The sequence below is a fragment of the Myotis daubentonii genome, chromosome 1 (genome assembly GCF_963259705.1).
Source record: "Myotis daubentonii chromosome 1, mMyoDau2.1, whole genome shotgun sequence".
In the NCBI taxonomy this organism is placed as follows: Eukaryota; Metazoa; Chordata; class Mammalia; order Chiroptera; family Vespertilionidae; genus Myotis; species Myotis daubentonii.
The window spans coordinates 111,463,418-111,477,573 of NC_081840.1; the positions used below are offsets into that span (position 1 = coordinate 111,463,418).

General features: G+C 46.4%; 1 protein-coding gene across 4 annotated transcripts in view; it reads left to right on the forward strand.

Moving 5' to 3' along the window:
- The first annotated feature begins 11,662 nt into the window (after positions 1–11,662).
- Positions 11,663–14,156, forward strand: part of ADPGK (ADP dependent glucokinase) — a 39,527-nt gene continuing 37,033 nt past the window's right edge. For 2 of the 4 annotated variants that reach the window (XM_059657907.1, XM_059657917.1), the window contains exon 1: positions 11,663–11,959. In XM_059657907.1, coding sequence (XP_059513890.1) covers positions 11,733–11,959 — 227 coding nt within the window. In that variant the 5' untranslated portion in view covers positions 11,663–11,732. The remainder of the gene's footprint in view (positions 11,960–14,156) is intronic. The other 2 variants (XM_059657927.1, XM_059657938.1) reach the window with 2 other exon arrangements.

Genomic DNA, 14,156 nt, shown 5'->3' on the forward strand with positions numbered 1-14,156 from the left:
ATGTGTATTTGTTCATAATTTGTATCTTTACCTTTTTCTTCTTCTTCCTCTTTTAAGGGATACCTTTCAGCATTTCATATAATACTGGTTTGGTGGTGATGAACTCCTTTAGCTTTTTCTTATCTGTGAAGCTCTTTATCTGACCTTCAATTCTGAATGATAGCTTTGCTGAGTAAAGTAATCTTGGTTGTCGGTTCTTGCTATTCATCACTTTGAATATTTCTTGCCACTCCCTTTCTGGCCTGCATAGTTTCTGTTGAGAAATCAGCTTACACTCCTATGGGTACTCCCTTGTAGGTAACTGACTTTCTTTCTCTTGCTGCTTTTAAGATTCTCTCTTTGTCTTTTGCTCTTGGCATTTTAATTATGATGTGTCTTGGTGTGGTCCTCTTTGGATTCCTTTTGTTTGGGGTTCTCTGCGCTTCCTGGACTTGTAAGTCTATTTCTTTCACCAGGTAAGGGAAGTTTTCTGTCATTATTTCTTCAAATAGGTTTTCAATATCTTGCTCTCTCTCTCCTTCTGGCACCCCCATAATTCGGATGTTGGTACACTTGAAGTTGTCCCAGAGGCTCCTTACACTATCTTCATATTTTTGGATTCTTTTTTTTTGTTTGTTTTTCCGGTTGGGTGTTTTTTTTTGCTTCTTCATATTTCAAATCTTTGACTTGATTCTTGCGATCCTCTGGTCTGCTGTTGGGAGTCTGTACAATATTCTTTATTTCAGTCAGTGTATGCTTAATTTCTAGTTGGTCCTTTTTCATATCCTCGAGGGTCTCACTCGATTTATCGAGGGTCACACTAAATTTATCAGCGGTTTCTAGAAAATTCTTGAAAAACCTTGTAAGTGTGGTTTTGAACTCTATATCCAGTAGTTTGCTTTCCTCCATTTCTATAATTTGTGACCTGTTTCTTTGTCTCCGCATTTTTTATGCTTCCCTGTGTTGATAGAGTGGCTTTCTGTGCTAGTGTCCTATAGGGTTCAGTGGCTCAGCCTCCCCAATTACCTGAGGTGGACACTCTTGGTGCACCCCTTTGTGGGCTTTGTCCACAGTCTTGTTGTAGTTAAGTCTTGATTGTTGTAGGTATCACTGGGAGGAATTGACCTCCAGGCCAATTGGCTGTGAGAATCAGCTGTGTCTGCAGTGGGAGAACTTCTGTGCTGGAGACACCCTTCTGGGGCAAGACTTGCTTCAGTGGGGCTTCGGTGTTCACTGAGTCTGCCCCCTGAATGTGTCCCTTATGGATCTGAGGAGTTGTAATCTGGACGGTCCCACTCTGACCACTGGGTACACTGGCTCTTGGATCGCTAAGGAGGTGCTAATTTAGCCTCTGCCTGAGGCTACCCAGCAGGAGCTATGGAGAGATCTGCAGATTCCTCTTCTTTGTTTGGGGTTTGGAGGTGCCCAGATGAGGCCCAGCTGTGAAGCAATGCAAGCTGCTGTGGGACCTTAGGCCTTCTTTTGGATGTTCTGTGTCTCTCTGACCCAGCTGCAGTTTGTTAGGTAATTTTAGATTGCAAAGGGCCAGGCCTTTCATATGCAAAAGCCTCTGCGCACAGCTTGGGTGGGGCTGGGTCTCAGGGAATCAACAGGGTGGAGCAAACAGCTATGGCTGATCCTCAGTCCTACCCTAAGAGGTCCCACATCTCAGTGGTGTCTCAGTGTCCCAGTAAGCACCTCTGAGAGAAAGCCACTCTTGAGTTCTGACCGATGCCAGACAGTCCAGTTTCTCCCCATATGAGTCTGGATCCCCAGAGACTCACCCGGAACTGGAGTTCAGAGAAGTTGGGAGCTTGAGACTCCCTCCCGATTGAAAAAGACAACCGCATCCTCAGTTGCCAGCCCTTTCCACGTGCGCCTCCGTACCTCTGCACTTTACTTCCGCACCTCCTCTGAGTCTCAGTGTGCTTTTCCCTTTCCTTCTAGTTGTAGAATTTCCACTCAGTCAGCCTTCCTGTGGTTCTGGATGATGTCCGTTTTATCTTTTAGTTGTATTTTTGAAGTGGTTGTGTGAGGCAGCAATTTCAGGTGTTTACCTATGCTGCCATCTTGTTTTCAATCTTTTTTAAAAAATATTTTTTAAATTGATTTTAGGAAGAGGAAAGGAGAGGAAGAACTAGAAACATCAATGATGAGAGAGAATCATTGGGCGGCTGCCTCCTGAATGTACCCCACTAGGGATCTAGCCCACAACCTGGGCCTGGGCCTTAACCGAGAATCAAACCATGACCTCCTGGTTCATAGGTTGACACTCAGCCACTGAGCCACACCAGCTGGGATATATGGTGAACTCTAGTTATTGTGCAGTTTATTTTATGTTAATTTTACCTCAGTTAAAAATTATTAAGTGCCTAGAAATAAATCATGCTAAAGATGTTCAAAGCCTCTGTGCCGAGCCAGCACAGCCATGGCATACTCAGCCCCACATTGGGTGCCATATGTGCTGAGTCAGCTCAGCCAGGTTCAGTGAACCTGAGAGAGGGTGGTGAAGTATTGAGAAAAGACAGACAAGAGAAAAAAGCTGGGTCTGGGTGGGACACTGTCCTCTCTGATGGAGAGCTAGAGACAGCACCACAGCCTGCAAGTCAAGTCTTTATTTTATAGCCAGATTCCACGAGGCAAAGTAAAGGCATGGTTACAATGTTCTCATGAGTTTTGAATCTATTCAATTACATGCACCTGATCAAGCTTTGTTTACTTGCTGCACCTCTCGCAGCCTATGTCACTCAGCCACGTGGACCACAGGCTCAGACCATTGGTTCAAGCTTACAACTATAGCCTTTGGCTGTAATTGTGCTGGGAGGGATTTGCACCCCCCAGGCTAGGACTTGCACGTGGCTTTGCTATGAAAGGACCATGCCCTCTCATTAGTATGAGGCTTGAACCTGTCCAAACACTGTGGCTACTCTCCACAAGCCTCTACACATAAAAATCTAATATGTCACTGTGAGACATTTAGGTAGGTCTAAATAAATGAAAGGGTCTACCATAATCTTAGATTGGACAACTCAATATTGTAAAGATGTCAGTCCTTCCCAAACTGAAATTGATCAAAATCCTAACTTGTTTTTGTTTTGTTTTTTATTTGAAAATGTATATGGGAATAAAAAACAGCCAAGAGTAGCCAAGATGCTCTTGAAATATCAGGTAAAAAATTTTACATTGTCAGATATCAAGATATGAGGTGGTGATATGGGAATAATAAAAAGACCAATGGAACAAAATAAAGATCCCCAAATAGATCTATACATATAGACACTTGATGTTGGACAGAGGTGGGGAAAGCAGAGCCATTGAAAAATGACCAATAAAAGGCACTGGGTCATTTGAGTGTCTATAAAGATTCTTCCCACAATACACAAAAACCATTGCTAAGGTAGATCAGACACCTAAATATGAAGTGCAAAACCATACAGCTCTCAGAAGATAGTACAGGATAATATATTCATGACCCTGAGTAGGGAAATATTTTTTTAAAAAGTAACAAACAGCACTAATGATAAAGGAAAAGGCAACAATAAAAAGGAAGAAATAACATTAAAATTAAGAACTTTATTCACTAAAGATATATAAAGAGAATGAAAAGACAAGTGACAGGTGTTGCAGACTAGATATTTGCAACTAATAAATAAAAACCTTATTAAAACCAAAATGAGACACCACTACACATCCTACTAAATTTTAAGAATCTGTTGGGGTGTGTGGAGCAACAAGAACATTCATATGCTGCCAGTGGGAGGGTAAACTGGAATACCACTTTTGAAAGATGTCTGATATTATCTAATAAAGTTGATGACAGTTATATCATACTAGAGGCCCAGTGCACGAAAATCGGCCTGCACCCTCTCCAATCCAGGACCCCTTGGGGGATGTCCGACTGCCGGTTTAGGCCTGATCCTGAGATCAGGCCTAAACCGGCAGTCGGACATCCCTCTCGCAATCCGAGACCATTGGCTCCTAACCACTCCCTGCCTGCCTGCCTGATCGCCCCTAACCACTCTACCTGCCAGCCTGATTGCCCCTAACTGCTCTCCCCTGCTGGCCTGATCACCCCTAACTGCCTCTGCCTCTGACCCTGCCACCCTGGCTTTGTCCAGAAGGATGACCAGAAGATATCCGGTAGACCCAGTTTAATTAGCATATTACCCTTTTATTAGTATAGATTAGTCAGCTCAGACAGCCATAACAAAATATCATAAATTTGTGTGGCTTAAACAACAGAAATGTATTTTTCTCACAGTTCTGGAGGCTGGAATTTGGGTCAGGGTACCAGCATAGCATCATCCCATACACCAGAAAGTGGTTGATCGATTGCCAGTCAGGGCACATGCCCAGGTTGCAGACTCAATACCCAGTCCAATGAGTGCAGGAAACAACGGAACAATGTTTCTCTCTCTCTCTCCCTTCTTCTCTCTGAGATAAATTAAAATGAATGATAAATAAATAATGTTCTCTAAGTATGGTTTTAACAGGAAAGACATCAGTGATCTATGAAGTGAAAAACTCGTTATAACACATATATACAGCATGACCCCATTTAAAAAATTATTTATTGATTTCAGAGGAAGGGAGGATAGATAGAAACATCAATGATGAGAATCATTGATCAGCTGTCTCCTGCATGCCCCTACTGAGGATCAAGCCCGAAATTTGATCAGGAATCATATCGTGACCTCCTGGTTCATAGATAGATGCTCAACCACTGAGCCCCACCAGCTGGGCCCCATTTTTATCAATACCAGGCACATGAGGTACATTGGCAAGATCTCCCTCCTAGACAAAAGGCTGAAATTGCCCAAACTCCTTCGCAGCTAGGTTTCTGGATATGAATTTATTTCTGCTGATTGGATGTACTTGCACAATATATTTTTTTTAGGGGGCTTGCACAATATTTTGAAGGCAGAAGTGGAGCAGAGGCATCTTCCCGCCATTTGGGCTGTTTGTTGCTGGTGACCATGTTTGCAGAGATGTGGAGGTTTTCTGCAGTGGAATCCAGGCTGTGCACAGGCAGTTGTGGCAGAGGCAGTGCCCAGTGACCTGTTTTGTGGGAGCTGGAGGACACTCGCAGGGGCAGCAGTTTCCTGATCCCCGGGTCACAGCTGTGCCATAGTGCCCTAGAATTCAGTTGTGGCTGAGGGGACAGCCCCTCCCGCTGGCCAGGGAGTCTTTCCTGGGGGCCCAGCCTAAGACCCACTCCTCCAGCTTTCCGATGATTTCCCAAGCACCAATTCCCTGTGCTAAATTCTTTCCTGCCTAAAATAGCAACGATCTAAAAACATTTTGGATCCTCTACTTTCAATGAAAACAATGCTGCACAGACTCAGGTCTGAGAAGCGAGTGAGGTGTTGTGGAAGGCTCTCTTCTTTGAGTCTCAGCTTCCTCTTCTGTAGAAGGAAGACCAAAGATTATCTGTTCATAGTTACTGAAGACTGTGGCAGCTGTGTTTCCTGAAGATGGCCACAACATTTCCTATCCCTCCTGTGGCCTTGCCACTTTCTGCCACATCCTCTCTCTTGAAGTGGGGCTGACCTCTGAATTCCAAGGCCAAGGCTGAAAAGGTGTAGCCCTGCCCACCCTACCAGGGTTTCCAGCTCTGGCCCCGCCCACGCCACTCGGGGCTCTATCTGGCATGGGGCCTTGCCCTCCTGGCTCGCTTCCCCTCCTGTCTGCAGCCCAGCACCTCAGTTGCACATCATTGCCCACCTGCTGGTGCTGCTGGGCCCAGTGGGTGGGGTAAGAGCCCACATTGGGCCTCACACCTCCTGGCTTCTGTGAGCCACTGCCCCCTGTGTCCTGTGGCCCCTATTCCTGCCGCTGTTTCGACCGGGGCCAGATGCTCAGGTGCTGTGCGTGGCCGACGGGGACTGCTGTGGCCACCAGGAAAGCCTCCCCACCCCATCCCCGACTCCCGCGCCCTCATCTCAGGTCCACTTCCGCCAAAGGAGAGCTTTGCCCGCACAGCTGCCCGAGACTGAGACCGAGGAACTCCAAGGTCCCCAGACCCCAAATTTCTGCCAGCCAAGGCGGTTGGCCGGCTAGAATTAAATCAGCTATTTGGAATATGAGGAAGTAAAAAACACCCAATCAGAAGAGCAAAAGGAAAAAAGAATTCAAATACTAGTATATGAAGATAGTGTAAGGAGCCTCTGGGACAACTTCAAGCGTACCAACATTTGTATTGTGGGGGTGCCAGAAGAAGAGAGACAGCAAGATATTGAAAACCTATTTGAAGAAATAATGACAGAAAACTTCTCCTACCTGGTGAAAGAAATACAGACTGACAAGTCCAGGAAGCCCAGAGAGTCCCAAATAAGAGGAAGCCAAAGAAGCCCACACAAAACACATCATAATTAAAATGCTGAGGATTAAAGATTAAAAGAGAATTTTAAAAGCAGCAAGAGAAAAGCAGTTAGTTACCTAAAAGGGAGCGCCCATTGGATTGTCAGCTGATTTCTCTTTGCAGGCCAGAAGGGAGTGGCAAAAAATATTCAAAGTGGTGAATAGCAAGAACCTACAACCAAGATTACTCTACCCACCAAAGCTATCATTTAGAATTAAAGGTCAAATAAAGAGCTTCACAGACAAGAAAAAGCTAAAGAAGTTCATCACCACCACACCTGTATTACATGGGATATTGAAGGGTATTCTTTAACAAGAGGAAGAAGAAAAAAGATTAAAAATATGAACAATAAAATGGCAATAAATACATATCTATCAACAATTAAATCAAAATCAAATTAAATGAACTAGAAATCTAATAAAATAAATTGGTGAATAAAATAGAATCAGAGGCATTGAAACATGGAACAGACTAATGAATCTCAAAGGGAAGGGGGAGTGGAAAGAGATAAACCAAAGATCTTAAATGCGTATATGCATTACTGTAACTGGACAATCAATGGGTCTGTGTTGCTGTCACTACTTGAGCCAATTAAGCAGAGATAGGGTTGAATCATATATGAGTGTTTATTCCAATACTGCCAGCAATATGGGAGAGCAGCAGGTCATCCACTAAAATCTGCTCTGCAGCCCCCCATAAGCCAGCTGTTTATATAGGGTAGGACAAAGATTACATGGGGAAGTAGGGAGTACAGGAATGGGGAAGTAGGCAATTTGGGCTGGGGTGGGATGGGACTCCATTGTTTGGGCAACAAGGTTGTTACTCTTTCCATGATAATAGGCAGTTATTGAATGAGAATGGACCACATTCCAAGGTTGTCCTTTCTTTAACCAACACAAGTCAATCATGGTTAACTGAGCATGATTAATATTTCTCATAACCATAGCTACTCTCCAATATTCTATTTCTGCCCCTAACATTACCTGTGGACACAAACAATAGGGTGGTGAAGGCCTGGAGTGGATGGGAACTGGGTGGAGGGGAACAATGAGGGGGAAAAAGAGAGACACCTGTAATACTCTCAATAATAAAGATTTTTTTAACAAAAGAAAAAATTGTGCCGAAACCGGTTTGGCTCAGTGGATAGAGCGTTGGCCTGCGGACTGAGGGGTCCCAGGTTCGATTCCGGTCAAGGGCATGTGCCTGGGTTGCGGGCACATCCCCAGTGGGAGGTGTGCAGGAGGCAGCTGATCGATGTTTCTCTCTCATCGATGTTTCTGACTATCTCTCTCCTTTCCTCTCTGTAAAAATCAATAAAATATATATTAAAAAAAAAAAGAAAAAATTGTAATTATGTGAGGTGATGGATATTAACTAAACTTATTGTGGTGATCACTGTGCAACATATATGTATATCAAGCCACCTCAAACTTATACAGTGTTCTATGCCAATTATAACTCAATAAAACCGAGGGGTGGAGTGGGGGTCATGCAAGCCTAGAAAGAAGCAGAAGAAATAGATGCAAAACACTGTCAGCTCAGCAGCTCTCCTGGGAGCCAGAAGGGTAGGCCCCAGGTGCTTTTTCTCCATATCAGTTTGGTGTTGAGCACTTCCCTGCTCCTTTAGGCCTGTCCACTACATGGCCTTCCCACAGTTCAACTTCCTCTGCTCTCTCCAAAGCTTCACCTTGAAAATATATTTAACTGGTTCTACCTGCCCTTCAACCCTATGTGAAATTGCAGGTCCACAATTCAAACCAACTAGTTGCACCCTAGCTGGTTTGGCTCAGTGGATACAGCCTTGGCATGAGGACTGAAGGGTCCCAGGTTCGATTGCAGTCAAGGGCATGTGTTGGGGTTGCAGGCTCAATCTCCAGTAGGGGGCATGCAGGAGGCAGCCAATCAATGTTTCTCTCTCATCATTGATGTTTCTATCTCTCTCTCCCTCTCCCTTCCTCTCTGAAATCAATGAAAATATTTTTTAAAAAAACAAAAACAACTAGTTGCTGTGGACCCTGACAAGATAGATTCATTTCATGCAGCAGTTCTCAACCTGTGGGTCGTGAACAATGAAAATACATCCTGCACATCAGATATTACATTACGATTCATAACAGTAGCAAAAATACAGTTATGAAGTAGCAACGAAAATAATTTTATGGTTGGGGTCACCACATGAGGAACTGTATTAAAGGGTTGAGGCTTTAGGAAGGTTGAGAACCACTGATTTAATGTGAACCTTGAAAAGAAATTCATCTGCTGAGATGGACTCACTATGCTCAACCGAGAACCTAAATTTTATAAATAATAAAAGCCCAGCAGCCATTTACTGACAGGGGCTTCTCAGGTACTCCATATAGAAGAACTCAGACTGAACTCTTTTTAAAAATAGATTGATTGGTTGATTAATTGATTGATTTTGAGAAAGATAAATTTGTTTTATTTATTTATGCATTCATTGGTTGAATCTTTTATGTGCCCTGACCAGAGATGGAACCCACAACCTTGGTATATCTGGAGGAGGCTCTAAGCAACTGGCCAGGACCTCAGACTGAACTCGTGGCTTCCTTTATTGTACCCTGCTCATTTAGCTATCTGAGTCAACTATTACAAGGGAGTCAGTTCCTAGTTTGGTTTTTCCACCAATGGACAAAGATCTACCCCATCCAATTAGAACTGCTCCATAACAACCAATCAGGATGTGTGATGCCAACCAATCAGGACTATGAGTTTTAGACCAATAAAAGTATACAAATTTGGATACCTCATTTACATGAAATGAACCTAATTGGGAACATGATAGAAACTTTTGCTGTAAAAGGCAACTTCCCCTTTGCCTGGTGGGACACAGTTTAGGTTGCAACCTGAATCTGTATCTCCTGGGATGCAGTTACTTTAGCTCAAATAAATCCTTTTTTAAAAAATGTTTTTATTGATTTTTAGAGAGATAGGGAGAGAGAAACATTGATCTGCTGCCTTCTGCATGGCCCCCACTGGGTTTCAAGCCCCCAACCTGGGCATGTGCTCTGACTGGGAATTGAACCATTGAACTGGCCACCTCCTGGTGCATGGGTCGACGCTCAACCACTGAGCCACACCAGGTGGGCTCAAATAAAATGTTTTTTATTCTTTGTTACAAAATTACAAATTAATTTTGGTTTACATTACAGACTCTTCACTCTTGGTTTATATTCTCAGTAGAAAGAAATGGTTTCTGGCCAGTCAGTGTATTCACTGCTTTTGAGTCAGGTTCTAGTTCAGTCACTTCTGGGGTGGTAGGGAAACCTGCCTAGTTTGGGCCAAGAGAGGAAGCAGTTTCTCTGGGAATTGATTGACATTTCTCTAAGGAGAGAGAAGGAACAGGCGATTCTAGGGAAGACAGCTTCATGGCACCACAGAGATCTCATTGGCTCCTTGGCTTCTTTTTTCTCCACGATAGCCCAAATCTCTTCCTGTGTGAACATCTCCTTTAAAAAGAATGTTAAGGTCAGGTGGGCTGTGGTCAGGTTGGTGAGACAGGAGAGGGTGGATGATAGGGTGGGATGGGTAAATGCTGATACAGTGGTGCTGGGGGGTGGGAAGGGGATGAAGCCTAATGCTCAAGATCAAAGTTAGGGAAATAAAATTTCACTGCCAAGCCCAAAGGTCAGACACAGTGTGGAAAATCCAACACAGAGCCAAGTCATGAGCCAGCAGGACTGGAAAAATGGAAACAGGCCAGGGAACAAGAAGAGGCCTGGCATGGTGGCTGCTGTAACTGAGCTGACACTTAGCCAAGCTTCACTGTGCCCCAACCTAGGCTCACACACAAGGATTACAACAAAGACAACAGGGTCTGCAGGGGTTAAGCCATATCACAAGGGAGAAGAGGAGAAACCAGGGTTTCTTAACTGAGGTTCATAACCTCCCTGTGTTGTACACAAGATGTGTGGCTTTGTCCATTTTTCTGAGATTGTTCAAGGGAACAGCACCCCCAAAAGGATTATTTTCGGTTTTAACCTGGTCATTCAGCCAGGATGATTGCTGCAAGCTCTCCTCAGTGTTGGCATAGGCCCCTAGTGGCTGAAGGTCTCAGCCACCTTCCAAAGGGGCAGAATGCCCCTGCCACATGGGCCCCAGGAGCTCCCTGCAGCGCTGCTGTCAGCTGCTGCCATCGGAGCAGAGTCCTCAGGGAGCCCTGAGCCCAGGGTGTGAAAGACAAGACGAGGAGCTTAGTAAACTATGGAGGATGTGTTGTAGGTGGCAGGAACAACCACATCAGGTGTGGGACCGTTGGGGTCAGACAAAACCTGGGTTCAGCAACCTCTGTACTTGGGTTCTGGCTGGGAGAGAATTCAGAGCCAAGACCCAAACTGTAAGAGAACATTTGGTAAATCACAGTGGTAGAATTAATTTCTAGAAGAAATGGAACAAGTTATAGAGGCAAAGGAAGGGCCCTTGGAGCTTTGGAAGTGAAGGGTAACAGCCTGGGGCAGGGGGAGGTAGGGAGAGGAGGGAAAAGGGAAAGGGAAAGGCACCAGGCGTGCTCCCAGGAGGAAGAGCACACTGGGTCTTCCATCCTAAGGGTTTTAAGGGTGGAGATTTTAGGGGAGGTCCAGGGGAAGATCTCAATGGAATATTCAGCAACCTTCCAGGTGAGTCATTTCAGGGTTGTGGTCTCCTCTGATTCATTGGCTGACACTAGTGTAGGGGATCATTACTCTATGCAGCTGGTTCAGACTGGCTGGTTTTGTTGCTTATCTGGGTACAACTGGGGCCTAGATGTTATCTCTAGGGAGGAAAGACTCAGGGGTCCAAACCCCATGACCAGTGATCTGCTAGGGGAGGAAAGGTCACCCTGGGGGTGAGGTCCCACCCTACAGTTGTCCTTTGCTAGGCACCTGGGGCTTTCCACCCTGTGACCTTCTGTGCCCGGCCCACCCTCCTGGCTCTGTTCATGTCTAACCGCCTATCACATATGCACACAAGCGCAGAGGGACGGACTAAAAGCGGGGTGTGATTTGTGCCCCTCGGAAATACAGGCACAGTTCAAATGGGGACACTGACTGGCTCAGATGGAAGTTTGCTCACTTTTTATAATCCCTCCTTCTCGTTTTACTGGGAAAACAAAGGTATCCTCACCCCTCTGCTTTCGGAAATGGTTGGAGTTCCGGGAAGGCGTGCAGCGCCCTGACCAGCACGCCGCCTTTGTCCAATGTCCTTCAGGGCCGGCAGGGGCCGGGATCTGATCGCAGGAGAAGGGCTCCTCGCCCCTGCGGCCCCCGTACTGCGCCCCCTCAGGGGCCAGCGGCGCGCGGCGTGACGTGTCGCTCGCGTGGACCTGGGCGCGCCGAGCCCGGAAGAGGCGCGGCCGGGGAAGGCACAGGCGGCTACGCGGGGACGGCCGGTCCCCATGGCGCTGTGGCGCGGCTCTGCGTACGCGGGGTTCCTGGCGTTGGCAGTGGGCTGCGTCTTCCTGTTGGAGCCGCAGCTGCCCCACTCGGCGCTGCGCTCCCTGTGGAGCTCGCTGCAGCCTGTGCCCACGTCCCCCGGGCCCGGCTCCCCGGAGGGCCGGTTGGCGGCTGCCTGGGACGCGCTCATCGTGCGGCCGGCCCGGCGCTGGCGCCGCGTGGCCGTGGGGTGAGTGCCTGCGGGGCGTGCATCGCGGCCTCTCCGGGAGGTGCGGGCGTTCGCCTCCGAGGGCCACCTGGGCGGAGGTCGGGCGGCTCGGGAGCTGGGAAGTTGGAGCCCGCGCGAAACAGGGGTTCCCGGAGGCCCGCGGGAGGCCCCCGGGCTGGTCCTCGCTGCCTTCTGGGCGAGAAGCGTCGGACGTGTCCAGCCAGCCCCTCGGCCATTGCTGCAGGGAATCGCCACCCTGCCTTTTTCTCGTGGCTGACCTGCGCCTCTCCCGTGTGTGCCTAGTTCCTCTTCATAGCCTCTTGGAAATCCCGCTCGGCCGGACCCCTTTCTGCCCGAGCCTCCTTCGTTCCCCTTTCAGCTCTTCCTGCTCCTCTAGCGACTGCTCTTTCGCAGTCCACACGCTCGTCCTGCGCACTGTGACAGCACTCTTCTTCCTCTTGCTTCTGAACTTCTTGAAGGAAGGAGTGCAGTCATACTTGTAACTACCGACTTTATTTCTTCATCCCTTGCTTCCCCTTCCTTCACGCTGCAGTGTGGAGACCAGCACTCCACAGAAACTCCTCTGAAAGCTCGCTGGTGACTTGTTGATGTTCACATTCAGCTGCCATTTTTCAGCCTCCACTATGGACTCTCTCCGCAGCCTCCCATGCCCTTCTCTGAATCTCATTTCTTACCAACCTAGTGATATGCATATTTAGGATTCTCCCAAAGCACAGTGCCTCCTTTCTTTGTATTCCTCCCCGGGAATGTAATTATTTCCTTTACATAAATTTAAGTTCCTGTCTCAGTTCACCTTCAGTTATCTTGATAGCACCTCAAAAGCACCATAGAAAAACAGCCTTATACTATTAGTTTCTGTGACTGTTGGGGCCAGGAAGGCTAAGGTAGAGAGCAAAGTTATCCTGACAAATAATCTATGTAACCTAGCATGGTGCCTACTTTAAAGAACATTCAAACGTTAGCTAGTATTTCTTATATCACACATCCATTGTTTATTTAGATGTATCAACTTTTATCTCTTCAAAGTTGGGCCCCTTTACCCACTTCCTTATCAGCTTCATTGGCCTCTCTGGCTTTATGCACATTAATTCATCAACTACATGTGTATCAGGTCTACACTAGGTTCTGAGGATACAGAGATGGATGAAGCAAGGTCCTTATCTCATTTGTTGGAAATACATATTCATTATTCTATTAACTTGGGCTACTGTAACAGAATACCACAAACGGGTGCTTTAAAAACAGAAACGTATTTTCTCACAGGTCTAGAGGCTGATGGGCCAAGGTCAGGATGCTTGCACGGTTGCTCTACCTGTTGTGCAGATGGCCACCTTTCTGCTGTGTGCTGGCATGGCCTTTCCCTCTGTGCATGGGCTTTCCTGATGTCTCCTCCTCTTATGTGGACACTAGGCCTATTGGATTGTGGCCTCATTTAACCTTAATTGCTTCTTTAAATAGTATCTGCCTGCAAATACAGTCACATTTGTGATTAGGGCTTCAACATATGAATTGGGGGCTGGGGAGGGGGTGGGGGCGTGGAGGCGTGACAATGCTGTCCATAACAATTATGAGAAGTGCATTGCTGAACTAGTAGTAAAAACAAGGTAGCTTGTGTCCCAAAGGATTACTCATTCTTCCTAGGATGAGGTTTCAAGAAGAAAAGCTCCATCTGAGAAGGGATGTTCCATTTGCTATTGGTATGTCACAAATCACCCCAAAACTTAGTAGCTTAAAACATGGTCATGTCATTTTATTTTATTATCTCTTAGGATTCTGATATTTAACTGGGCTCAGCCAGGCGGTTCTCACTTGGGGTTGTGCAGTTTCGGTCGTATGATGGCTGGGATGGGGATCATCTTAAAGGTTGATTATGGCCCTGACTGGTTTGGCTCAGTGGATAGAGCGTCAGCCTGCGGACTGAAGGGTCCCAGGTTCGATTCCAGTCAAGGGTATGTACCTTGGTTGCGGGCATATCCCCAGTAGGGGGTGTACAGGAGGCAGCTGATCAATGTTTCTCTCTCATCGATGTTTCTAACTCTCTATCCCTCTCCCTTCCTCTCTGTAAAAAATCAATAAAATATATATTTTTTTAAAAAGAATTTCTGGAGGATGAGGCCCATAAATCAGGATTTTAAAAAAAAAATTAAAGGTTGATTATGGTTGTCAGCTGCAACTGGTTTTAAGGGGAGGGGACATA